Source organism: Chamaea fasciata, unplaced genomic scaffold (genome assembly GCF_029207755.1).
Source record: "Chamaea fasciata isolate MVZ Bird 193981 ecotype frontalis unplaced genomic scaffold, bChaFas1.0.hap1 SCAF_22, whole genome shotgun sequence".
NCBI lineage: Eukaryota > Metazoa > Chordata > Aves > Passeriformes > Sylviidae > Chamaea > Chamaea fasciata.
Window position 1 is genome coordinate 4466618 of NW_027094107.1, and position 27505 is coordinate 4494122.

Here is a 27505-nt window from a genome sequence, read left to right on the forward strand (position 1 = left end):
GGATGACGCAACCAATCGGCGGCGCGGGAGCCCGTCGGGGGCGCTGCGGCGGGCGCGCGCAGGGTGCGCAGGCGCGGTGCGGGGGCGCCGCTCCCGTCCCGCGGCGCTGACGGGGCTCCCCCTCAGGGGTCATGGCGGGGCCACGGGTGGCGGCTCTGGAAGGTGCCGCGGGTGGCGGGCTCTCCCTTCCCGGTTAGCGCCGCCACTGGCCGCTGGTGTCGGGCTGTGTGTCACGCCCCGCTGTCCTCCTGTCTTACAGCGCTGGTGCGGGAGCTGTTGAGGGAAGAGGTGCCGTCCCGCATCGCGGCCCTCACCGAGGAGCTGTTCCAGACGGCGGGGAGCATCTCTGAAGAGGATGGGAAGGTGGCGGAGGGAGAGCCCCCCGCTCCCAGCCCGTCTGGAGAAACGGGGGGTGCGTGTGCTTCACGGCCCACAGCCCTGGCCCAGGTTGGTGCTGCAGCTCCGTGAACACCAGCTGCTGCTGCTGCTGCTTCCCACGCTTTGCGGTGAAGCTGAACGAGTAGCACTTCCGAAATGTAAAAAGAGTTAATTTCTTCGTAGTTCCCCCCAGTAGCGTGAAAGTCCAAAATAAAGTGGGAAATGTCATTTTAAAAAGTCAGTGTGAAATGATGATCCTGAATGTAAAAGTGTGTTTGTCGTTGTCTCATGAGTCCCCACCTGGATGTGATGTCCAGGTCCGGGGCCACCAGCATCAGGAGGATGTGGACCTGCTGGAGTAAGCCAAGAAGGTGATTGAAGGGCTGGAGTAGCTCTGCTGGGAAAGACAGACTGTGTTCAGCCAGAAGAGAAGGGTCTGGGGAGACCTTACAGCACCTCCGGTGCCTAAAGGGGCTCCGAGAGAGCTGGAGAAGGGCTTCGGACAAGAGTTGGAAGTGACAGGAAAAGGGGAAATGGGTTTACATTGCAAGAAAGTTGATTTAGGTTGGATATTAGTAAGATACTGTGAGGGTGGGGAGGCCCTGGCACAGGCTATCCAGAGTAGCTGTGGCTGCCCCATCTGTGGGAGTGTTAAAGGCCAGGTTGGACAGGGCTTGGAGCAACCTGGGATAGTGAAAGGTGTCCCTGCCTGTGACAGGGGGTTGGAACTGGGTGGTCTTAAAGGTCACTTCCAGCCCAAACCATTCTATGATACTAATGGAAAAAGTTACTAATGATGTTAAGGTATTTATTATTTCAAATTACTAGTAGTATCTAATTGTAATTTCAAGTAAAAATAGAAACAGAGAGCACTGATGCATTAAGAATTTGGTACAGGATCAGAGGAGAGGTCCTTCTCACCCTGTCTCTGGATTCCCATCATGACAGCAGATAACCCGAGGAAGAAGAAAACAAGCAAACATGTAATTTTAACTGCCTGGTAAACAGTATTCCAGTACACAATATTATATTGGAAGTACTAATTTTCAGTCCTTGTAAAAGTCTATCAGGTGGTTGGTTATAATGTTTGGTTTTTCCTTCTGTTTATTTCTACTAGAGGAGTACTTAGAAAGTACTTAAAAGTACTTTTTAAGAGACCTTTAATCAGTAGCAATTGTCAGCTAAGAAACACTGCTTTTGGAATTCCTAAGTTTCCAACAAGGAGCAAGATAAGTTAGCAAGTGTTGTAACAGAAAGTGTCATTAGTACAGTGTGTGAAGAAATACAAGAGCATAAAAGTGGTATCCTTCAGTTCTTCCTGAATCAGTTGGCATAATTATTTTTGAAGAAAGGAGACATCATTAATTTGTGATCTGGCCACTTCAATAAGAGGGGCTATGAACTGTCTCCTAGATAGGCAAGAGTGTATTTGTAGGCAAGATCTGTCATGAAAAGTAGAATAAAGTGATGGAAAATGCAGCCCCTCAGGGTGGGTTGCTAAGGCAGCTTACTGCCTTTATGTAGTGCTGTATCTTTTTAACAAGAGTATACAGTCAGTGGCCTTTGTTCTTTGTTTGCTAATATCAAAAGTTTCCCAGTGTAGGTATTTAAAGTAATTAAGCTACTTAGTGTTCTTTTTGATGTGCAAAAGAAGTGGAGCCTTACTGCAGATAGTTCTCAAATGTGATAAGATTCTTGGAGTTCTTTTCCAACCTCTTTAGATTTTAGGTGAAGAAATGCTGCCGGGTCCATTCAGTGTGCCTGTTTTCAGGTCACTGTCCAGCATGTCCCTGTGGGATCCTGTGACAGTTTTATGGAAAACTCACACCTTTGGTGTAAAATGGAGTTGCATAAACATGTGGAGAGGCCTTTCCCGTGAAACATATGAAAGATGCTTCTTTTTCCAGTGGTAAATTTCAATGGGATCCACATCCAAGACAACATTAAATTGAGTGGAATTCTCCTCTTCAGGTTGAAGAGAGTGCAGTCAGCTTGTGGAACTGGACTGTGACCAAACACACGGGTGCTGTTATCAGTGATGAGCAAAGAGCCAAACGTATGTACATTCTGTGCCTGCCCAAATGTGCTCTGTGTGCTGTAGCATGGAAATTAAACTCTCTGCTGACAGGCACTGAAGTAGTGCTGTAGATTTGTTTGAGTCTTTGCAGACGTGGGGTAGAAAGAGAAAAAATGTACCAGTGGGCTTGTATTAAGAGTTCAAGAAGCAGAATCCTGATGTAAAACCGTCTTGTGACAGAGCATTCTTATCACTCCCTTTTCCATGCCAGAGCACCAGTAAAGAGGTGATGTGACCAGAGGAAGCTGTAATTTCCCTTTTGATACTGTGGTTCAAATCTAAAAATGGATGGATATAACATAGGTGTAAATTTTAGACAATTTTAGACTGTTGGTCACTTAATTTATATCAAGTGAGATTGGGTTGGTTTTTTTTAAATGTAACTATCTCATCCATGTTTGCATACAGAAACATTCTAAGTCCTCTTTTCTCTGACCTGCTTTGGCCAAGTGCATAGCTGGTGGGTAAGAGAACCAGGAGCAGGGCTGGGGGAAAGCAGAAATGAGATTTTGGTGTTTTCCCTCAGTGTGTTCTGTCTGTGGTTCTGTGCGTTGCAGTGCCTACATTCTTGTCTTGAGGGATTAGAGTCACAATGATGTATAATCATATAAATTATACCAGGTAAAGGGAAAAGGGTAAGCTGGCACAAAGTAGAGTGTGATGTTCTCAGATCACAGCTGAAGGGCCAGGGAGAGGCTGTTTTAAGTACACTTAGTAGTGTCTTTTCCATCCCTGATGACTCTGGGGATGGGTCTAAGGAAGGCCTGAAAATATTTTTGCTTTTTACTTTGAAACTGTAAAGATTATTAAACTTCATTTCCTTATTTTGCTGAAGGCTATTTTGAGGCTTTCAAGACATGTTACTGTAAGCATCTGCAATGTAATTAAGTCTTTGAATACCACGTATTTAACTTAAACTCTCTCTAAATTGTTAAATAAGTATTTTAATGAGGATATATATATTTTTTTCTTACTGCCTGAAAAGCAATTTTAAACACCTTGGCAAAAAATCAGATTGCTTTGACTCCTTTCAGAGCTTTCAGATTTTTCTGTGTTGTGATTTAAAATGCCAAACAGTCTTTCAGATATGGCAGGGCCTGACTTTCTCTAAAAAAAAAAAAAATAAATGAAGAAATAGAGGAAAGGAGACTTTTGAATGCCTGCACTGTTTTCTTGCAGTGAGGTTTGTTGCTTGCAGACTGATTTGCCTTTGTGAGGGAAGCGATCCTCCGGAGGAAACTATTCGAAGGCAGATCTTGGTAAGGCTAATTGCGGGTGAGTAATGAAATACAGTTGATCCCCCAGGGAAGGCTTCAAATCTTATTACATTTGCTTTGGAAAGGGAGTGAGATGTACGTCTGGTTCTGGAAGGAGAGCTGGTGTTTTGGCAGGAGTATTGCTGACTCTCTCTTCTCATCACTTTAGGAAAGATAAGACTGATGATCCCATTCTTTCCCTTTTAAGAAAACAAAGTATATGCTGAAGTGGGACCTGGATCTTACAGGGATACCTTGCTGAGCCATTGGAGTTAGGAATGTCTGGGCAGTGTGGTTGGCATCTCATCTTCTCATAGGGTAAAATGTGTTATGAGCAGGACATTATTTTATTTCAGTATCTTATAATATTGTTTAGCAGGCCACCATAAGTCTCATGCTGCTTCTGAGTGTTCAGGGCTTCATTCAGAAGTGAGAGTTGCTGGTCAGAAATCACAGAGCTAAAATACCCTTGTCCTGTGTTAGATAGGTGTGACAATGAGATGAGATCTTACATTGCCTTTATTGAAAGTGTCTGCATTTTCACAAAAGACTTACCATTTCCTCCTTCAGATGTCTATGAAAACTGGGAAAGGATGGATAGATATTGGAAAAGCTGGTCTTGCAGATGGATTTCTAGAGAATGCCACAAATGTAAGTTCTTTCCCATTTTGGATTTCTTACATACACACCTATTTGTGAGTTCCATGGGTGATGCCTGCACTTTGTTTTCCAGAGTATAGAAAAGCTCTATGCAAAGTTACGGAAGGGGAGTGAAAGTGAAGCAGATATTCAAGTGCACAGGGCTGATGTGGAGAAGAGCCTTTTCAAAATACTCTCTTACCAAGCTGAATCAGTATGTGTTCTCAGTTTTCCTTATAAGTCACTAGAGGTATAGAGGGAAACTCTGGCCCAGTTATTAGATACCTGAATGCTTGGCATTGAGGACTTGCTGAGAGATAGATTTCCTTCCCTTAGATGTGAGATAGCAGAGCTCATGTTTGCATTCAAGTGTTGCAATCGTTTAATGATTTTTAATTTCCCTCATTTATCACAGTCATTCTTGCAGTGATGTTTATATCTTCTGGTTCAGATTTGTTGTTTTATGATTTGGCTATCATGGCTGTTGATAATATAAACAGCTGCCTGTATGAATCATAAATGGGTCAGTTCCAACAGTGTCCTGTGCTTGACTGGAGAACAAGGCAAATAACTGTAATTTAAAGTATATAATTTAGAAATTCTAAGTTTTGAGAGGGATTGTTCTGCCTGTCTGTAGTGTCTGAGAACTCTATCAATTCTACAGAGTATTGCAGACACAGGAGTGGAAATACAAAGAAAGTAGTTTCCTGCATTTGTTGATCACACCACTGACCTCAGTATCTGGAAGGGAAGTGCTTTCTCCGAAATCCTCAGGAGCTACCCTAAACAGGGCAAAGCAATGACCCATATTTTTATTAGATGATGGAGACAAAATGAGAAGTGGTATAAATTTTGCTGAGCTGTTGTATCATTTTAACATGTGAATGATCTTGTCCCATGACTCTGGCCTTTGCACACTACCTCAGGACTGCAATGATTTCCTGGATCTCTTTATCATCTGGCAGTATGGAGAAATAAACAGAATTATTACAACATCTGTGAGGACAGATGCCCAATCCCAAACCTAGCTTTACTGCATGCAAAAAACATGAGTCCCATTTTAAAGAATGAGGTTTTTAGTGAATTTTAAGGACCAGTTGCACACTAACAGTTTGTTGGCATGCTCTGCTGCTTTCTCAGGCAGTTGCTCAAGGGAATTTTCAGAAAGCGGTGATGTGCGTGCAGCGCTGCAAAGATATGTTGATGAAATTGCCAAAAGAAGTAAGTGAAATCTTCCCTTCTTTATCATTCCAAACTTTGAGAACCTACTTTCCTCTCTATATGTTAAGGGATGACATATGCCATATAGAATTTTGAAAAGTATTCTGAACTGAAGATCTCTTCTGTGGTTGGTTGCCTCTTTGAGATTTTGTTGCTAAAAATGTTGCATGAAAACAGAAGAGTTTTTTTTCAAAGTGCATTTTTTTTATTGCTTCTCTTAGATTAGAATTTGAAATAGAACGATAAACTCTTCCTAAACAATGAGAAGACAAGTCACAAGCAAGGCAAAAAGATTTCTAAATTGAATATACCACCTACTCTCTACAGAACCAATTGCATTTTACATCTTGATCTTGTATATTGCATCTTGTACCCACGTGAACATTTGTCTGGGTACAGATGGGACAAGAGAAGAGTATCACTACCATCAGTACTAATCTTCACCTTCATGAAACTGTAGAGCTAGAATGGAGGCTTCCCATTGCACTAAACTCTGGTTTTTGTAGTTCTTATCTCACAGAGAAAACAAACTATCATATGCAGATTAGCTTTTTGTTTGCAAAGATAAAAGTCTATTATAGTTATATCAGAATAAACTTCCTGACATTTATTTTCATTTGCTTACATGTTTTCCCAGTGTTTAGGAAACATCTTGTTCCTGTCTCTCTGGTACGGTTAATAAAATTCAAAGGGGCAGATGCAAATTCTTAAAGAAAAATATGGGAAATACGGTTGGAGCTTATTTGTTTTTAACCAGTTAAACTCCAGCTGATTTTACATTGCTTTTTGTCATCTGCAGGCCTTGTTCAAGTGCATCTGAGTGACTAAGTTGCAGGGGTCTAGCTTTGATTCGAATCATAAGAGCAGAACTTCTTACTGTTGAAAATGTTCACTGGGATCTTTGCATTCCTGTTCCTCATTTAATTCTAAATTAATTTCATTCTTTCTGCTTGAACTCCTTCATTAAATAATATTAATTTTCTTGTGATGAAAGCTCTTCACAAACCAGGAGCACTGATGCAGACAAGGTAAAGCTTTCTGATCATGAGAGAGTGATACAATTTACTTCTGATTTAAAGAGTGGCATTTAAAAAACAAGGAAAATGGAAAGAGCTGGTGATTGCTGAGTGAATCCAAAATTTTTGGACTGCTGGGTAGTTCTCAATCCTAAACACTTCCAGGCTCCCATTGTACCAAAGAGTCCCTGGAGAGTATGACAGGGAGATTGTTGTGTTGTGTGATACCAGAGATTAGCTGGAGAGGATTGTGGTCATTGACAGTCTATGAACCAATGCTCAGTACAGGAAACCTCTCCTGGAAAGAAAACGTTCACAAATGAACCTGTGAAAAATAAGGTTTCACATCTGAAAGGGATCTCTTTTGTGTCCATGCATATACCTAGTCTATGCTTTTGCCTCTGGATTGCAAAAAAAAAAAAAAAAAAAGATGCAAGATGTTGTGCTACCCATCTCATTTTTGTCTGAGAATTTGAAATCTGCAGTCCCTTGCAAAAAGCGTCATTTTTTATTTGGGAAAAAAAGATACTGCAGAGGCAAAATGGATGTAAATATTGGCAGCCTGCTAGCATGAAAAAAGACTTTTTTGTCTCTTCTTTGGATGACATGTGACAGCTGCAAATCATTTCAAAGGAAAAGCAAGTTGTTATGAACAGATGTTGTCAGAGCTGACTGATAAAGCTCTGAATAGCCAAGCATTCAAAAGCAGTTTTCTTCTGAAACTTAATATCCTTTTTTAACCCCAAAGAGAAATGCTGGGAAGAAGCCTTCCATGAAACAGGTAGAGTCCTCTTCACTTAATTATGTAAAACTTCTTTGTTATTTAAAAAAAAATAGTATGTTTTAGTACTACAGTTTTACCTCTCAAATTTTAATTTTTCTTTTTTAATTTACACAGTTCTAGCGCTTTCAATGTGATTTATTGAGGAACTCTGTGTTCCTCATTCAAAAATCCTCCCTGTTTTGTGTGTCCTGGACTGGTTAATGATAACTTGATTTTCCCACCCAATTAATGATTCCATTTTAGTCGTCTTCAGTATCCCCTTCCAAAAGGCCAGAAGTGGTAACAGTGGATATATCTTGAAAGTAAAATGCATTTTAAAGAACCTGAAACTGGAGTGCCATAGATCTAATGATGTTTCACAAGAACATTATAGGAGCAGAAGTCTTTTATTGCAGACCTGTTACTTGTCAATCCTCTGTTACAATTTTGGAGTGGAAACCTACAAAAGGAAGAGTTATGAACAAAGCTCCTTCTGGCTCAGGTAATGTGCAAAAATCAAATAAACAACCCCCTGCTTTTGCGATGTAAAAATGTGTGTGAAGGAGAGAGGGGCAGCAAGAGAGAATAGAGGCTTCATTAAAAATGGGAGAATACAAGATTTTAGCTGAACTAAATTATCTGAGCAGATGCTTGTACGCTTGCCTAAAATCTGTGTCTGTTTTCCCACATGGATTTTCCTGCCATTGGAATGAAAGACATCTTCCAATGGTTCTTGCCAATTCTCTCCCTAGCACTTCCTCCAAAGAGATTAGTTTTCTGCAGAGTCCTTGACTGATGAAAAAAGGTCAACAAACATCAAGGTGAAAAAGGAATGGGTGGAGATGGTTTGGGTAGGATCCAAATAACTACTGTGGTATTACTAAGGGTGAGGAAATGTGGATTGTCAGGAAGGGTATGCTCATGTCATGGTCACAGCCTCAGTGCAGAAAATATGTGATTTATGTCTTCTTGTTCTTTTAAATAGTTAGAAGGAAATGAAGAGCAACGGATCAAATTCAAAATCATTATGGTCATATATGTTGTCAAAGAGGATTTGTAGAAATGCTCAGAATTAGTTACAGCTGATGCTTTGGAGATTATTTTGTATTTTATTCTTGTGGAAAATTAAATACCGAGTCCTGATGACAAAATTTGAGGAGGAAATAAAGCTTTGCAAAGTGCAGATAATAATCTGGAGAAAGAGTGTGGCTCCATCTAGTGGGTTAAGATTTCCCTGGTTAGAGAATACATTAGATTAGAAAGCAAGAGCCTAGTTACTGTTTTTTCTAACAGTTCTTCATTCACAGCATTTGTAATCAAATCTGGTTTTGTGGAATTATCACTGTGTTTTCTCCTGGGTGGTTCTTTGTTCTGCCATTTAACTTTTAGAAGATTGGGGAATCACGAGTTACATGATTTTGTCTTTGCTGTTGATGTGCTGTGGTCTAGACACCAGGCATATATAGATTTTGTGTATTACCATATTAAATGTCAGGTGAGAAAGAAAACGCTTCTTCAAAATCTCTGTGAAGAAAAAAACCTACTGAAATGTTTGAATAGAAGATGTTACAGCATGTGCTGCAACAGGCTGAAGAAAGTGATTGAGTATAATTTTTAATTTAAGAGTAGAAAACCCCCAAAATTTTCTGTTCTCTTGTAGAAGTGACTACTGAGATTAGTTTGTGTGATTTATGTGGTTTTTAACTCCTTAGGAAGTGGGAAGGGTTAGGAATTTTGCACATATCAGAAGACTGACTGAATTTATCTCTGTCATCCTGTTAATTTTAACTTTCATTTATCATTGATAGCCAGAGTTATGACATTGGGAAGATGGACATGAAAAATTCTGTTGGCAAAGAAATGCGGGTAAGAAATAGAGAAATTTGTATTTACAAATAGGAGGATTTTGTTAAACTGACTCCAGTGTATTATCTGCCTTTTCTGTGCAAACCTGCCCAGTGATGTCTTGGTCTCCTTTTTAGTAGTCTGCTGTGAAGTTTGGCAGAGTTTCAAGTTCGGTTGTTATGAGCATCAGTCACTGATGAGCGCCCTTAAATCACATTTGATTCTACTATTTCACAGAAATCAAAGTGAAGAAAGTGAGGCTGAAGTAGATGCTGAAAGGCCATCTCCTCTTCCATTCCTCTTTCAATACATCATGAGTTGAGCTGTGTCATTTGTCATGGATGTTTCTCTGTCTCATTCAGATGTCAGTTTATTCTTTTACTTCTGACTGCGGATATGAAGATTTTAATCTCTTCCTCTTTATGTTAATAATTTATATATTTGAAGTCCATCATCCTGTAGGTCTTTGTCCTGCTTTTTTGTTTGTTTGTTTTCCTCTGTGAAGTGTGAACCTCCTGTTATTTCAATTACTTCTTTTATTATTTTTTTCCAGTTATCTGATTTTCCCTGCAACCCTTCTGTTTTTCTCTGGATTCTAGTTGATTCGTGTCCTCTGTGTACTGCATTTCTTCAAGATTGGATACATTTCAGAAATGAGAAATCACTTTATATTCTGATACCAGGCAGGATTTTTTTTTTTTTTTACTCAAAGAGCTTTTATTTTTCATGACCTTAGATTTTAAGTCTTTTGTGTTCATGTGTATGTTCTTATGTGACCATTTTTTTGTTCCCAGGCTAAAACGCTGCGATTGTTAGCCATAGCCTATTTTGAGTGGGATTGCAGTCAGTACCTGGACAACGCTTTGAAAGCCATAAGCTTGGCTAATCAGGTAGTAGTTTTTTGCTCTATTTCAAGATTGAAATAGATTAAACTCAAGCCTTTATTGACATGATAATATAGACCACATTAATCACCTGTGTGTCATCCTTGACAACAGATTGAGTTGTGTTGACTTTATGTTTCCATGCTCCTATGGATGTTTTGGTGTTCCCAGCTTTTTTTAAATTATTTTTGTAGAGAAATACTTTTTTGCATGTAGAAGTAGAGCTGTCCTCCTGCCTTCTGTGTGTTAATAGTAAGGTCCTTTGATGATGGTGTGACTAAGATTTCTCAGATGTGTGAGTTGATACAGGCAGGCAGCTGGGACAACCACAAACCCATAGCTAAAGAACAGAGTAAAATCATTTCCGTTACCTCACTGTCTGGAGGATCCCCAAAGCAACACCCAGGCAGAGGCACGCAAGCAGACCTGAAAAATGAGGGGTATAAACATACCAGCTACCCTGAAGGAAATTCATATATCTCTAAGCAGCCATTACAGTGAGGTCTCTTGATCCTTTAAAAATTCTGTTTCCCGTAGAGACTTGAATTAATTTTGTGCTTCTGTCTATTCAGGTCAGTGTGGAATAAATGAAATCTGAAAAATTCCTATTTGCCTTTGGTTGATCATTTAAAAATTTTCATTTTCTGTTTCATACAAAACAAGTTTTAAGTATGAAATTTTGTTTTAAATGGCAGCTGATGTTCAGTTTCTGCGTGCTGCCTGAATTTACAGACGGCTCATAATGCATATGCTCATGAGATCAGCATGAAAGGCAGTGTGTTTTAGTAATGCAAATAATGTGCCACTACAGTATCTAAGCCCTTTATCCTCTTTTATTGTTTACTTTTGCAGAGCTATTTGAGGCAGAATGTGTTTTTATCATAATTTTTGGTAATGTACATTTTGATATGGTGTGAGGATATGGAAAACCAGAAGAAAATGGGGATTCTAGAACCTGAAATATGCACTGTTTTAGTGTTAGTATACAGTCCTCATTATTTTCAATTGCTCCCACTGGTGTTGCCCCCTGAATTTCTTCTTTTTATAAACTACTTTGAATCTGCTCATATTAATTCTAGTTTAATCCAGCCAATCACACACAGAAAAGCAGGAAATGTTTCTATCTTTCAGTAACATTCAGCTTCTATTTAAAAGTATCAAAAATGGGCCACAGCAAAATAGGAAGTTTGCATCTTTTGCTTTCGTTATCCTTGTGGTCTTTTGGCAGTGGAAGAAAAAAATAATAAAGATGCACATTGCATTTAGGAAGAAATTATTGCATAAGTTGCCTACCACTTGCTTCAGTCATTAAAATGGAGCTGAAGATTACAGTGGGGAGTATGTGATTCCTTAATATTTGCCTGTATTATAAATGTGCTGTACTCTCACAGGATCTGTGTTCTACAAAGAGCTGTCCAAGTAATGTATTGTTTTTCATTGCGCAGGAGCATTTGCATCCAGCAGGGGTTTTTTTGAAAGTTAAAATTCTTCTTAAAAGTGGAGCATCAGATGAAGATATCAACTCAGGTATCACAGCTCTCCCTAGGTTTCATGGTGAGGTCATGTTACTCCATATCCAAGGAGACTGCCTGTGTCATACACAGAGAAACAATCTTGTGTTTTTGGCAGATTCTGCATTAGCTAAATGTCCTTTTGGGTTTGAAGTGTGAGACATAGTACTCAGTGTTCACAGAGGAGGTATCCAGATGCTAATTTAAACAGCCTTGCTGCAGATGGGGAAGGGGGAGGACTCTGAAGGCTGTTGGAATGAAGAGAGTGAAAATTTAATAATGGAAAGCTACACTTTATTTAGACATATGCATAAGGGTAGAGGTGCATCGACTTACACAGTCAGCACAGAAGAAAGGCTGTCCTCTGGGTGGGATTTTGCAGATTTTGACCAAGAGACATCATGTGCTGATCAGTGTGCTGTTATAAACCTGTATTACAAGAGTTTATTTAAGTCAAACTCTTTTCTCCTTATTCCTCACTTACTTGAACAGAGCTGATTCTGCTATGAAATGAGAGGATAAGAAAGTTTTTGGGGAGACTTTATTATAGAAAGGATAATTAATGTGTCAGAGAATTTTTTTTCATAAATAATGAAATCTTAAAGAAGAGAGGCTTTGTACTTGTCATAGTTGGAAAGCATAAGAAGTGAATAATCTGAGAAATGTAGGATGTGATGAGGAATTTCTTTCAGAGAGCTGAGGGGTTTGAATGCTGTCAGACTAGCAGAAATGGTAACTCCAACTTGCTCCTGGAGAATTTCAGCCAGATTTCAAGCAGCCAATTATTTAAAACTTAGTTTCAAATAAACATACAATACCTGACTTGTGTTCTTCAGTTAGAATTGTGAAATGGTAGAGTTGCCTATCAAAACACACTTGACTGTTATTTAGTAACACAGCCTCCAGTTAGGTTTTTCAGGCATGTTTATTAATGAGTGGATGTCTCTTATCTTGTATGGCTGGCAGAAAAGTGTTGTGTCCATGTTCTGCAACTGCTCTGTCTTTTGAGTGAAGATTCCTGATAAATTTTAGGCATTTCACAAAAATCTTGTTGTGCACTTTTATCAGCTCCTTTAGAAAAGTTTCTTTTAACAACTGTTGCAGTCATGTCCCTGTGTATGCCTTCTCTGATCTCATCCAAGCTACAAGTGTATCTATTCTGTTATAGAATAGATACTCTTCAGCACAGAGTAACAATTTGAAAACTTGATCTGAGTGGTGTAAAACTGATACCTGCTTATCAGCACCAGTCAATCCAACAGCTGATGCTAAGGGCATTGTGCTGAAGTGGTTCCCATTGCAATGTGATCCTACACAGCCTGAGCCCTAACCTCAGTGTCAGCTTGTTCCTGCTGGATAAGGATGAGACATTTTGATAGAAGGCAGCTTGAGGCAAAAAAATTGTTCTACTAAAGCCTGTGCTGTTCCTGTTTAAAGAGACACAGGACTGAAATTCCACAGCTGTCAGTCTGTCACCTTTCTGTAGTACTGCATTAACTGTACAGTGAAAGGAAAGTCAAAACACACTAGATATTATCCTTCCATTTGTTGTAGATCTGTTATAGGCCTGCTGTTTTTTTTTTTTTTTTTTGTAAGTTTTGTTTCTGTCTTTCAAAGAAGCTGTAAGAGGTAAGTGGTAAATTGAGCAATTAAGTGTCTAAGTTGATTATATAATCTCAAGTGCTTTGTGTTCTGTCTAGCTCTTGCAGAATTCACACAACTTGAGATGTCTTTAGACTTTTGTTTGAATGTTGCCAAACTGCTGCTGGAGCATGGAAGGTATGAAAGCATCTCTAAGTGGGGTAAACACAATGTTTGGAGTTTTTGAGTGTTTCTTTATAAGCAAAGAACATCTATTATACAGTGATGCTTTATTTTAAATAAAAGCTCATGGAGGTAAGGTAAAAGGTTTTGAGAGGGAGCCTGTCCTTTATAGCAAAGAGATACTGATTGTGGCAGTAACAGAACAGGGTGTGAAATAACTGTAGTGGCAATTTGCAGTTCTGTAGACCTACTTTGGAATGATTAAGATTCATTATGTAGTTTTAATATATGTCTGGAATCATCAGACTGACATCTTTGTTCTAACCAACCATCAGAATGACTTTGGAGCCCTAGAATCGTTCTTGGGAAAAACAGCAGAAGGATAACAAGTTACTGCAAAATAAAATGAGGCATGAAATTTTACCCTGTTAAGTGCTCTATCATGATTATATATGTATATGCTTGTATCTTGATGCAAATGTGAAGAATAAACTCTTATGAATACAGTGGAAGAAGCATGTGGTTAGAGGAAGCTGCCATTGAATAGATGAACTGTAACAAATTCATACCTTGATTCGTTCTGTCGGTGTGATTGAATGACAAACATGCTGTATGGTGTGAATATGTTAATCTCTAGAATGGAAAATTAACAGCTCTTCTGGTGCAGCCTCTTAAAAATGCATCTCTGTGAATAGGGAATCAGTTGGTTTTGATTTTCTGAAATCTGTTCCTGAACGATTTGAATCTTCACCTGACCTTGGAAAAATTACCCTGCTCCACATCGAGTTCCTGTTGCAGAATAAGAGGGAGCTGCTCGCTAAGCAAAAGATTGAAGAAGTTATTATAGGTCTGTATCCATCTTTTACTGCTGTTTACTGAAAGCTGGATGTAGTTGGCTAAGGTCTTGCATTCTAATTTTCCCTTTTTTTGCTTATTCTTATTTTTCTTTCTCTGTGTCTGTTTTCCGTTATGTTGCTTTTACTTGGCAACTCTCGACTTCCATATTGAACGACAGTCACGATCAAGCTCAGGGTTAAATTGATTTGCTGGAGCAATTTCTCCTTCCTAGTGTAGACTGTGTGTGACTGATACATGCGGGATTAGAAATATTAATCAGGAGTTCTGTGTAATGTTAATACTTTCTCAATCCAGCCCAATTTATTTTTGTTTGGCAATATAAGATAGGTTGAATATCCTTGTTTGAGCAGCTGGATAACAGTTTGTTTTTCAGGTCTGTTGCACCTGTAGCACTGTAGTACTTTTTGACTGTCAGATCTGCTGCAAAACATCCTATTTCATGCTGTATCTAGCTAGGAGCAAGAGCTACATTTACATTGTTCAAACATGAAAATATTTTTCTCTTACCCACTGGGTTTTTTTGGGTTTTGATTGGTTGGTTTGGGTTGTTTTTTTTTTCTTTTTTTCATACATAAACTGGCTCCTAGCTGAAACTATTGCTATGTCCCTGTTTTTTGTTGCAGGCTGTAGAATAGTTCTTAGATGCTTCCTAGTGTGCTTTGTAAAGTCCTTTTAAAGTGATGATTTGCAGTATCTTTTCAGGTCATTATACTGGAAAACAGCTGTTGCCTGAAACCTTGAATCGGCTGCACATCATCTTGTGGGACAGAGCTGCCAAACATTATGAGGTTTGGGACCAAACAGTAGTGTTTTTATTTATATCAGTGAAAATGAATTTTTTTTTTTCCTGACCTCTTTGATATGTCTATTTTTGGTTAGACTGCAAACTGTTACTAAGAGCCTTGTTCCAGCTGGCACTAGTTTTATTTTCGTCCATCTGGGTGCTGTTTTCAATTACAAAATCAAGTTTCAGGTAGCCTCATCTTAAGGTTTGTGCCTGGGAACAGTTAATGTAAGACTTCCTGCTCCAGCTCATTCCTATATGGCTATGGGACCTGAAGAAATTTGTCCAAGAGTAGTCAAAGAACTGGCTGGTGTCACTGTGAGGCTTCTCTATGATTTTTGAATGGTCTTGGGAATCTGGAGATGTCCCAGTTGGCTGCAAGCTGGCAAAAGTTATCCCAGTTTTCAAGAAGGGCAAGTAGGACAACCCTGGAAACTACAGGCCTGTCAGTCTCACTTCAGTGCCTGGTAAAATTATGGAGATTATTCTGGGAGTTATTGCAAAACACCTGAAGGACAATGCAGTCATTGGTCACAGCCAGCACTAGTCCATGAGGGGGACGTCCGGCTTGTCAAACTTGATTTCCTTTTGGGACAAGGTCACCCACCTTGTTGATCAGCTGAAGCCAGTTGTTGTCATCTCTTTGGATTTCAGTAAAGCTTTGCATACTGTCTCTCACAGTGTCTAGGCAAATTAGAGGGCTGGGCACTCACCAACTGTATGAAATCTAACAAAGGAAAGTGCTGGATTCTGCACCTGGAACAACCTGGAGGTTGCACTAGAATATATTTGACTGTCTAAATCTTTCATTAAAAAAAAAAAAATGGGAAGACAGACAGTTTAATCACCCAAATATGGCCATGTTTTTTTGGGTTTTATTTTATTTCTATATTTTCTAGGAGAAAAACTATTCTGAAGCCCTTCACTGGTACAATTACTCTGTCAGCTTCTATACACCTGGGCAAATAGATCAGAACTTGGCTAAGCTGCAGAGGAACATGGCTTCTTGCTATCTTCATCTGAAACAAGTTGACAAGGTATATTTAGTACATATGTAGGCATACTTATGTCTTTATTTGCATTGCTTTTGCCTTTATTTTTGAGGAATTGGCTCTTTCTTTTCAGCCTTTGATGCTGTCTTCTGGTCTCATCATTTTTGTTTCAAGGGCAGATGTTGGCCTGTCAAACATCTTGAGTTATTCTGTAAATATCAACAAAACCATTAACGTTTTGTGTATCTTTTTATTGATTTTCTATTGCAAATTATATACTAATTTCAAGGTGATGTTGTGCTGATTTCCTTTAATCTCTTCTGTGAATAGGCTAAAGAGGCAGTTAAACAAGCAGAGAGGTGTGATCCAAACAGCATCTTTACTAAATTCTGTGTCTATAAGATTGCAGTGATGGAGAATGATTCTGATAAAGGTACAGCTTGAAAGTTAAAGGGTCCACTACATGGAGAAGTGCCAAATATATTAAAAAATACTGAGCAACTTTGGACTGTTCATCTTGAGAAAGACACAACAGCGAGTAGCTAGAAGAAGGATCCCTGAAGTAATTGAAAATGTCGGGCTGTAGATTTTAAATATTTTTAAGTTGTAAAAGTGGGATTTTTTTTTCACACAGTATATAAGAGGCAGAGTCCATTGCTATATTTGATTTTGTTTGGATTGAGCCTCTGCCTAGGGAGGATAATCCTCTCATGGGCAGAAGCTATAGTACCATCCCAGGGTAAGAATCATTCCATACTTTTTAATATGCATATACAATTTGAACCTTAAGGGAACCATTATTGCTGCTCTTAATTTCTCTGGACAGCTGGAGCCTGAAGTTACCAAAAAATACATGAATTATTGAGATGACTTACAGAATGTTGTATCTCTGTAGCCTCTTTCTTCTTTATAATGAGTTCTGCTGTTTCATATTTTAATGAGGATCTTAGCTCAAGTAATGAAAATTGAGAAATACAGTCTATAGTTACTTAGAATAGAGTAATGTGCAGAGCTTATTTTCCAATGAGTTCTCTGCCATTTAATTATTCTCTATACAACTTTTATTGACAGCATAATTTGTTCACATAATATAGAGTGGGAAACACAGCACAGTGTGAACATAAAAGCAGTGGCACCCTTAGCATAAGCCAAGATGTGGGAGCTTGGAATGCTGCCCAGACAATGTATTAGAGAAAGTCTTCTGTCTTTGGTAACAAACAGTTACTTAGCAGAACAAAATTAAGTATGTGAGATGAGTATCATTTGTATGGCATCTTTGTTTCCTTAGATTAGTAGCTTGGAAAGCTTTTTGCCACCTCCCTAGGAAGAAATGCATATTTGTGGAGAAGTGCTGGTATGGTCAGGTTTTCTTGTCTTGGCTTTTCATTTAAAAAAAAAAATTACAGCCTTTCATAAATCATTGAAACAGTAGAACTTTCCACCTTCCAATTGCTTCTATAAAAATGTTATATCTTTACCTCTGTCTCTTTCAGCTATGGAAGCAGTTATTGAAATAGGGAAGCTAGCAGAAAAGCCATCAGAACACGAAGACAAGCTGAGAATGGATAAAAATACAGGCAGCAACCTCTTGAGTTTAGCTGCCCAAATTGCTTTAGAGGTAGAGCAGATAATGTTGTCTTTGCTTTATTGATATAAGTAGGACAGCTGTAACCCCTTTAACCTGGCCTAGTTTTAATATTTCTCTGTATTTCATGGATTTCTTAGTATTTCATGCTTCCACAACAAAGGTCTAGTTCAAATGTGTTGTGTAATGCAAAGCAGAAATTATTTTCATGTCGAAAGAAGGGGTATTTTTTAAAATTTTGACAGAAAAATAAAGAATTCTCAATTATAAATGTTGGCATCTGGATATTACATTGTGTATTTCTCTAAAATTCTCCTTAGCAAAAAGTTATGTCTTCTGCCTTTAGGATTTGATCTTTGATGTGAGAAGGGTGTATAAAATACACATAAATCCATGATGGAAGTCCTTTGTCCCTCCTGTTTGCCTCTTGCTTGGTGGCCTGAGCTGGCTGATTGCATTTCAGGCTATCAGGGCTTTGTTCCCAGCCCTGTGAGGCATGAAAGCCTTACCAACCTGTGCTAGTTCTGCTCTTGCCACAGGCTCTTTGTGCAGGGAATCATATGATCTCTCCTTTAGAGCTCTCTCTGCACTCTCAGGCAATTCTGTGCATAGTCCTTTGTTCATTTTCCTGCTACTGGACTGCACAGACTTGGAATATGTGGTTGCTTTGGGGTTTGTTTTTTGTTTGAGTTTTTGTTGTTGTTTTGGTTTGGGTTTTTTTGTGGTAACTGAGGTAGTGCAGTATATACAAAATGTGTTTTAATTCTTTTCAGAATGACCAACAAATTGTGGCTATCAAAGCTTTGGAGTATTTGTCTGAACATTTACAAGACTGCCAACAATTATTTGCTGCCTTAAAGTAAGAATTCAATATACTTACAAGAAGCATAAGGAAAAAAAGTGGGATCCTTTCAGGAAAATCAGGGCAAAGTACACGATTGAAAAAATAAATCTTGTTTTTTCTTTTCTTGTTTTTCTCATATTTAGATGTTTGGTCCGTCTGATGTTATCAAAAGTCATGGCAGAAAATGCAGAGAAAAGGTGGGTTTGTTTGAAAACCAGTTTTCTTATTGTGGATATGTTGTTCAGATTTTCTGTCGGGGTTTTTTGATCTATCCATAACTGCAAAATATATTCCAGCGTAGATAATATGTTTCCATTTTTATCCATTTTTATCCATTTTTTAAACCTAAATTTTCTCTCCATTCTAGAGATGAAGATATCAACTCAATACTGACTTACTTGAACTTGGGTATGTTTTTGTTTTATTTGCATTTTCTGGAGTTCTTCCATGTGTCAACATTTTATGATACGATTCGATCCATACCAATTAAATATTTAAACTCCTTATTCCAGTCCAGGCTCTCAACTTCCCAGTGAAATCAGTGAAAACTAAAGCTGGAGATTCAATAGTATTGTGAAGTTGGATCTCAGTGCCACAGATTTTTGCTCTCAAAAACTTGCAGCACTGCTGACGGGATTTAAGAGTAGAATTAAATCAATAAAAGGTTCCTAGAAGAAAAGCCTCAAATTTATAATTAAATTTAAACCCCCTTCTTGCGAAATTAAGTAAAACACCTTTGCATTAGACTTCAGTGTCAGTAAACTTAGAAGAGTGGTACTTGTTGGCATCTTCTCTAAAGTGCTGTTTGAGGTACCTTTTGCTGTTTTTTGTAGGGTTTTCTGAGGAATATTGAATTTAAGTTGTGAGAGTAAGTCTTCATCAGGAATTACATGGGTGTTTTGGAAACCTCTGTTTTGTAGTATTTGGATTAGACTTGGAAATGTTTTTATTCTGCTCTAAAAGTGGTACTTTCATATTGAATTACCTGTTTTCTGCAGCTCACAAGAAACTTGGTGAGACTTTCACAGAAGAGAAATTTACAGGGGACATGAGGATCCTCGAAGCTCACTGGTTTAGAAAAGTTGGTAGGTTACTCTCAAAATCTAAACAGAATCTCCTCTGTCTTTATTGGTCCTTTAAATCAGCAGCCCTGGAGTTTGCCTTGAACAAGAGACTGAAATCCAAACAGCAAATATTATCACAGATAAAGTGGTTCCTAGTGGGAAATGCAGCTCCCATGGGGCTGCCCTAAGCTTTGTGCATAGTGCTGTCTCTGGATCCTCATTTTGTAGTCTTTGTTACACTGTTTTGGTAAAGGATTAGTGCATTTGCTGTCCATAAATAAAAATACAAGCATAGGGTAATGAGCTGAACCAATTTTTCAGATTCTTGCTTCTGTCAGAGCATATAGGAGAGAAAACAGTTGCAATCAGTATCAGAAGACATCTGCTTCTGCACACATCCTCACAGTGTAACTGTGCTCCAATAAAGTAGCAAGGGAGGGGGAGGAGCAGCAGAGGTCGAATACAGTGACACGAGCATGAATGGAATCATGACCTTTCCAAGGCAGCATTCTCACTCACTGGATAAACAATTCAGACACTACAAAAAACCGTGTCCTATAGAATAAATTAATGTGAAAGTTGCTGTAGAACCTAAACATTTAATTGGGTCAAGCTCTCATACATAAATAATTTGATTGCCTTTAGATGCTCATCCATTTATTACTCAGAATTGTGTGCTTAATTGCCATGTACTTGACCTTGCTGAGGTAAAATGAGGGAATGGTTCAAGATGTTGTGGGTTTTTTTCTTTTTTCTCTTTTGTTTGTCTTGGGAATACTGTTCAACACTTCCACTCATGTCCTAGCTTTGTTAACTAATATAAGAAAATGCTTTTCCCAGTTCATGCTTTTGTTGGCAGGGTGTGTGCTAGAAAGGGTTTCTGGTTGTGGTGAAATTATCAAGGCAAAATTTGAAAGCATGAATTAGCTATTTTAACAAATCACTAGTAACAGTATTTCTTGCTGGTGTTAAAATGACATATTGGTTCAGAAATAGAATTGTAAGATGTGAGCTGCTAGTTGCTAGAGATTCGATGGGCACACATGTAGCACTGCAGATTTTTATTCTAGTCTCTATTTTTATGTCTTTGTTAGCTTGGAACTTAGCTGTACAGTTCAAGGACAGCCCTGAAAAGATGAGGGATTTTTTTGTACTGTCTTTCAAGGTATTTACTCTTGCTAATAGTGTTTCTAATTGAGGAATATTTTCATCTATCTAGTTCTTCTAGAAGTCACATCCATGCTTTGGGTATCTCCATGGAGATATGCTTGTGTGCTCTGAAGATGGAGCATTTTTGTCACAAGGAGATTGACTTGTATTATAAAATGTGTGCATTATTGTCATACTTTACATTCCGTTTCTTAAGAGTGTAAGAAACTTAAGTCTTCAATGAGAAGTTTCTAAAATAAATGGTTTCTGATGTTTGTAAACTGTATCATTAGTACAAACATCTTAAGTACTTGAGTTCTTATCTTTATGCAGGTAAAGGTAAACCTTTCTAACAACACTGTCAGTTTTATGTGTGCTTGGAGAGAGGGGACTCCGACTCTGCTTTACACTTTAAATAATCCTTTTGTGTAATTGTACAAGTAAAATTACAATATGAATATATACTACTCATGACTGATTCATGCAAGTGTCATAGAGGAGGGCCAGCAATCACCTGTTCACAAGCAAATTGCTTTATATGGGTAAAATTCTCATTACCTTTTCCTATTTTTGGTGTCAGTTGTCCCAGTTTTGTCCCTCTGACAAAGCTGTTCTAATTGCTCAGAAGACATGCCTGTTAATGGCAGCTGCAGTTGATCTGGAGATGGGGAGACAACAAGTAACACCTTCAGAACAGGTAGGACAAAGCCTGTTAACTATTTCTGAATGTACCAGTGTAGCATTTTTTTTCCTTTTGATTTGGAAGTCCTAATTTTTTCACTCAGAACAGGATATTGAGAATGTGAGCAAAGGAATATTTCATTTCAAAGGTGCTTGATGCACCTTTTCAGAAAATGGTAAATGCAGGATTTCTGTAAAATAGTTCGGTGTGTTTGAATGGGTTTGTGTCAATAAAGGGTCATGGCAGTATCTTCTGAGAGGAATTTCAATCTACAAGATACATACTGTAAGGAGTCTGCTGCTGAATGTGGGTTAGTCAGAAAGACAATTACTGCTGTTGCTAAAAGTAGTTACCACCGTGGTTGTGATAAAACTCACTATTTTTTTTTTAAAAAATTTATTTTATTATGCGTACATCTGTTCATGGTGGGAGGAAGAGGGCATTGTGTATAAGAAGATTAAGGAAAACACAGAGGTTGTGAAGGAAGTACAGAGGTCTGGTATAGAGTGATTGTAGGAGATGCTGTGGAGGGCAATGCACAGCAACTTGTGTTGTGGCATTTAGTGCTTTGTCAGTCTCAACAACACTATTTTATGTTTGGGAGCTAAAACAGTCATGTCCCTTAGGAACATGGATGGTTCTTTCTGGGCCAGTGAAACATTCAGTGTGAAGTGGCTTTGTCTGAGATGAAGAGGTCTTTGAAAAAGAGAAAAAAAAAACCCCAAAACCCCAATAACTGGTAGGGGTGAATTTCTGACTAGGCTGATTCTTAATTTTTTTTTTTTGTAGTTAGTTCTGACATAATTATTCCTTTTGCTTTTAAAACTATGATAAAAATAACTTTTTAAATTTTATAAAATAGACAGAGCTTTTTAGTGAGGCCCTTCAACATCTTCAGACGTGCAAGGAGGTATGGAAGGTGCTGAAATTAACAGGTAAGCCACAAAGTGTGCATTTTAAGCACATGTAACTCTTAGTCACAATATTAGTGAAGAATACAGAGCATGTGGAATTGCTGTGTCAGATGGAGGTTGTTGGAGTAGGTAGATGACAATAGGATAGAAGCTGAGGTGATAAGTGACTGTTAGCTCAGCAGATGCATAGTTCACTTTTTTTGGTCGGATATTGATAGAAAAATTCCAGTCGGTATTCCTTGAATGGCAAATTCCACTAGCTCTACTGTTAAGTCTGAGTACCTTGATGGTTTTCCTGCCTGTTGGAAGCAAAAATTACCTTATAGTACACCGTGTGGCTTTGAGAAAATTCATCATTACATACAGGCAATCCTGTCTCTTTTGTAGGAGATTTTGCTAAAGACCCAACAGACACGTTGTTGCTGCTTTACGAATTTGAAGCAAGATCCAAACTCAATGATCCAACACTTCACAGTTTTATGGAGTCAGTTTGGGAGCAACCACAAATAGAGATCAAGACACTTGAAATCATTGCATGTAAGGACTTCTATAGATCTTCAGGTCACAAAAAGGCACTTTCATTTCTTTTTCCTGATCTTTTGAGGTGACCAGGATTATCATGTATTGTGCAACAAAATGGGTCTAACCATGTATATTTTGTCCTGAAGCAAAGATGCTTAGGATCTCAGCAACATTAGGAGAGCTGTGTTTTGAAATGACAGATGACATGGGTGATGAACCAGAAAGTTGTGAAATCTTTCCATTTCTAGAGACACATATACCTTGTAAACTTGGAAAGGGTTTTTCAGATAAACTTTTACGTGTTCCAAACTGGCAAAGACCAGAGAATGACCCTCACTGGGTTCATGCCCCAGAACAGAAATTTTGGGCTGTGGACTTTGGATAGATACTTTAGGTATATTTAAGCCACTAAGGTAACGTTAAGTTTCAACTTAAAAGTTTTTATAGTCAGTTTGTAAATAGCACTTCTCTGCACTGTGCCATAGTTTCATCACAAACTCCTAGTCATGAAAACATGCTTGAGAATCTAGAGCAGGATCCAAGAAAGATGAGAAGCATTTAGAACTACCCTGGCAAGTCTTTGGAGGGTGTCCTGTAGGATTGCATAAACACCTTCTGTTCTCCTTGCCCTGAGGGAGTTACACTCCTGCGCCTGGAGACACCATTCTGAAATCCTGCTCCTGCTTAAGTTTTCCATCTGGATTTTTGTGCTCAAGGAGACAAACAAAACTCTTTAGACATTGCCTCCCTACCAGAATTTTTCTGTATTACTACACTGGAGGTAAACACCAGTGAATTATGAAACTTTCTGTGCTTCTGCCTCATTGTCCTCGCCGATGATGAACTTGGTAAGAAACAGGGAGAGAAGCACCAGCTTGTGACCAGCCCATTGAGCAGATCTATTTTCAGTTGTTTTTCACAAGGGATCTGGCAACATGCTGTAGTTTATTTTAGTGACCTATGAGATTGAAGTCTGATTTCAGGAATTTATCTTTTATTCTTCTCTATTTTCATTCACTTTGAAGCCTTAGCAATGGAACCTCCAGCTCGGTATCCTGTACTGTGTAAGAAAGCTCTCAAGAGTGCACTAAACCTTCACAGAAAGCAGGCTGTCATTGATGCTGTGAAATTTAGGTTAGTGTTATCACATATCTTTGCCATGATGCTGTGACTGAAAATGCTGACAGGGAATAAAGCCTGCAATTTGAAAAAAAAAAAAAAAAAAAGTGGGTTTTACTTTATATGCAAGGTTCCACTTCTTGCTGGCCAACCAATGTCCATCTGAAGGATGACTGCCTAACAGATGTTTTAACTGCAGTTTGTTTACTTGGCATATTTTCTGGCACAGTCCTGTTTCCAATAAATTAATCTGTTGAGGAAGGAAAATGAAAATTGGATCCAGAAGAGGTCTCTGGTTGTTTTTTTGTGAGGAAGGTGTTAATTTCAAATGTTACTCTGCAGTAGTGAGCTGGGTATTTCAGAGACAATGAAGAGAAATTAAGGGTTGAGAAGAAAGCTCTGAGTTGTAAGCTAGTGTTGCCACATAGTACATATGTGATTTATTTAGCATATTTATGTGCTACTTATCCTTTCCAAGTTCCTTGAAATAAGCACTTGGCAAAGGCAACAGTTGATATTGCCTTTCTCACTTCACACTGAGAAAGACAGAGCTGTTTTCAGAACCCTGTATTTGTTACTGATTTTCTGAGGATGCTGTCTGTGGTAGCTCTTGTTGGTGAAGTTAGAAAAGGTACTTTCTTCTTGTTGTCTTGTGTAGCACCCTAAGAAATACTGTGATTTTCCTTCTGTGGTACTCTAGAGACCAGCAATGAAAATAATTAAGTACTAATTTGCTCTTGACTGTGTTTTTTCATAGTTTGTATGAATAAGATCTGATAGTACAAAAATGCATGTTTCTGTTTCAAGAATATGAGTGTAGTAAGTACCAAGGTGGACGTGTCTGACAGTCATAGAGACATAACTCAGTGTGCTCCTGATACTATAAACTAACTTTATGCACATGGTGTTTAATGTTCCCTCTTTTGCTCTCTTTCAATCCTCAGCAAATGCTTACGCAGTTTGATTAACATGTCCTTGCCTACTGGACTGACAGACTTGGAAACCTGTGTGCTGCAGGATGTGTGGGACTACTTTGAAGATGCTCTGAGTGTAATCAGCAGCACAGTAAGTTGAGCAGGAAACCAAGAGATTGGGAGATGATCCTGAGCACTTTTGAAAAAAATTCTCATTAGATTGAGAATCGTTAGTGAAATGAACATTGCATAGTGTTATATGTGGAGCTGCTAAGACTTCTCCAGTAAAAGACTGAAGAAATTACCTCTAAAGAAATGTCTTTTGGATATTTAGGGCTGCATTACCTGTTTCCTTGGGTGTTGTAAGGGCTTTTTCTCCCTTTGCTTAGGAGGAAAAAACCCAACTGTTTTCTTATGCTAAAATTAAACTCTAGCACACTCCTGGCTTGTCAGTTTTGAAGTGAAGATTCTATTTTCTGATGAGGTACTGCTGCTTGTTTGCTACCTCAGGATACTTACCCAGAGATGGAGGTCCTTTGGTTGATGACAAGAGCCTGGAATACAGGAATATTTCAGTATACTGTTGGTAAATACAAGGAGGCTGAGCAGTGGTGTGCATTGGCAATGCGTTTCCTCAATCACTTAGGATCCCTGAGGAAAAGCTATGAAGGCCATGTAAGTGTACACAGGGGGATTTGAGGATATGGGTTTGGATGTCTGGCTTGAATTTGAGATGTGGACCTGGTGAAGAAACCACTGCTGATGATCTTTAGAGTCTCAAGAGAATCATGGTATCTAAATATTTTGGGGGAGCCTGGTGCTAAGAGACTTTTTTCAAAGCGAGGCCAGAAAAGTTTTCATGGACAATAGAGAGAATAACATAGCATTCCTTTACTGGAAGGATGATGTAAGTGGGTCACTGGAAATAAACTTCTGACTCTTTGTGGCCATGGGAGAACCTTGTACCTTTGCCTGCTTTAACTAAAGTCAAGGTGCTGAACCAGTTTACTTAAATCAGTTGTTATATGAATACTTTCAAGCTTGGTTCCTAGTATAATCTAATGTCTTATAAATAGGGCTTAAGATGGTGTGAAGAAAATCACTAAAGTTCATCTTCTCAGGTGCAGCTCAGCCACTTCCTATGAGGGAGAAATCTCCAGGCTAGCACCTTTGTAGGTGACACTTTGCAATGACACTTCTTCTCACTCTATCACAAGGAAGCTTCTTTCTACAGCTTTTAGCTGCTGCTCCTGTCTAGATTGCAGCCCAGACCCCAGTGCAGCCTGGCTGGTGTCACCATTCATTCTCTTGTGTACAAGCTGAGCAACCAAGGGGTTGGCTGTAGCTCTTACACCATTTTAAATGCATCAGTTAAGACAATAAGAGCTGACAGTAAGAAGTCATTCCCACCCTCAACATCAGCTCCCAACATCTGTGATTTGATGAATAGGTTTATGCACTAAGACTCAGATATAAACTCTGCTTTATGACTGCAAATAAAACCACTTTTGTTAGGTTACACTGATCTTTTTTTTTCTAGACCATTAAATTTAAACCTGTGCCAAGAATTTTTCCATGAGTTTGAAATTTTAGGTTTAGAAGCCGGTGGTAGTCTCCCATTCCCTTGGTTCTGTTCTCTGTCACTTCGTTGATTGATACATTTTTATCCATCCTTGTTGACAACTGTGATGCTCATATTCTCCAGATGGTCGGCCTTTATAGTGAGGTTCTGGACAAGCTGGACAGAGCAAAAGGATTTATTCCAAATGAAGAATAATGACAGCCACAACTACAAAACAAAGGAAAGCAGTCTCTCTTGGAAACGTTGTGCTGAATGAGAGGCTGTTAGCTCTGTGAAGGCACAGGGCCATGGGGGCAGTGGAAAAGAAACCAGAATCTTCTCGTTGTTGGCAAAGAAGTTCTGTACTTTTTAGGAAGCGTTTATTCAGTAAATGTAATTGTTTTCCTCTAGGCAATAATTTTCATTCTCTGGAGCTATTTAACTGTTAGAAATAAATATTTAACTTTTACATGAGATGCCTCTGCTGTTGTGTAACAGGTTGGTTTAAATATCTGGTTTTAGTAGCAAATGGCAGCGAGTGTGATAAAAATCTTTAAAAAGTATTTCATCTCCTCTGGTTGTCATAGCTGCCTTGCTGCATAAATATTTATCAGATTGTTTAGTTTCCAGTCCATTTCAGTGGGCACAAGAATTCAGAGCGGTTTGCTGGTTTCACAGTCCCTTGGAATAGGAAAACCAGCAGTGCTGAGCTCAGGGAAGAAGCTGCAGCTGTCACTGGCAGTGCTGTGAGGGCTGCACTCCTCCCTTCCAGCTCACTGAACCCTGGGCCAGGCAGGTGCTCAGCAAGTCTGAGCACATCGGGGACTTGGCTGTGGGAAACCTGGGATGGAGCCAGTGAGGAATCCTGTCTGTGAGAGTGTGGGGTGTGCAGGGAGCCAAAGGAGGACGCACAGGGTCACTGGAGCTGCCACTGCAAAGAGCCTTCTGTCCCGGCAGGGACAGTCTGGGGTGGTGCCACTGTGACCCCGGGAGGGGCATCTAAAGGGTCACACAGGGGAGCTCCTTAACCAGAGGATGGATCTGTTTAGTGTAAAATCTCCGTTTAGTGGTGAGCTTAAATCAGTTCCCCAGACCTGTTTTGGGCCTCTGAGACACTGCTTTCAGATCTCTAATGCACAATGTGCTGCCTGTTTAACTAAGAA

General features: G+C 39.0%; 1 protein-coding gene across 3 annotated transcripts; it reads left to right on the plus strand.

Moving 5' to 3' along the window:
• Positions 1-80: 80 nt before the first annotated feature.
• Positions 81-26816, plus strand: TEX11 (testis expressed 11). Of its 3 annotated transcripts, XM_066202492.1 has the most exons (29): positions 81-162; positions 260-447; positions 2350-2434; positions 3635-3714; positions 4282-4362; positions 4445-4564; positions 5491-5571; positions 7767-7852; positions 9159-9216; positions 9990-10085; positions 11525-11606; positions 13291-13369; positions 14050-14201; positions 14915-15000; positions 15896-16033; positions 16319-16421; positions 17482-17606; positions 18347-18432; positions 18561-18614; positions 18785-18825; positions 19416-19502; positions 20576-20646; positions 21211-21327; positions 22175-22247; positions 22614-22763; positions 23774-23882; positions 24812-24932; positions 25292-25456; positions 26487-26816. In XM_066202492.1, exons 1-29 carry the CDS (start codon positions 132-134, stop codon positions 26556-26558), a joined length of 2817 nt encoding a protein of 938 aa, XP_066058589.1. In that variant the 5' UTR covers positions 81-131; the 3' UTR covers positions 26559-26816. The 3 variants fall into 3 exon arrangements, with proteins under 3 accessions (XP_066058589.1, XP_066058590.1, XP_066058591.1); XM_066202493.1 differs by lacking the exon at positions 25292-25456; XM_066202494.1 differs by lacking the exons at positions 23774-23882; positions 25292-25456; positions 26487-26816 and having other exon boundaries at positions 24812-24920.
• Positions 26817-27505: the final 689 nt, after the last annotated feature.

Coding starts and splice junctions, on each gene's coding strand:
- TEX11 (XM_066202492.1), top strand. CDS start 132: ATGGCGGGGCCACGGGTGGCGGCTCTGGAAG. Junction 448..2,349: donor GGCCCACAGCCCTGGCCCAG/GTTGGTGCTGCA, acceptor TCTCCTCTTCAG/GTTGAAGAGAGTGCAGTCAG. Junction 22,764..23,773: donor GACACTTGAAATCATTGCAT/GTAAGGACTTCT, acceptor TTCACTTTGAAG/CCTTAGCAATGGAACCTCCA.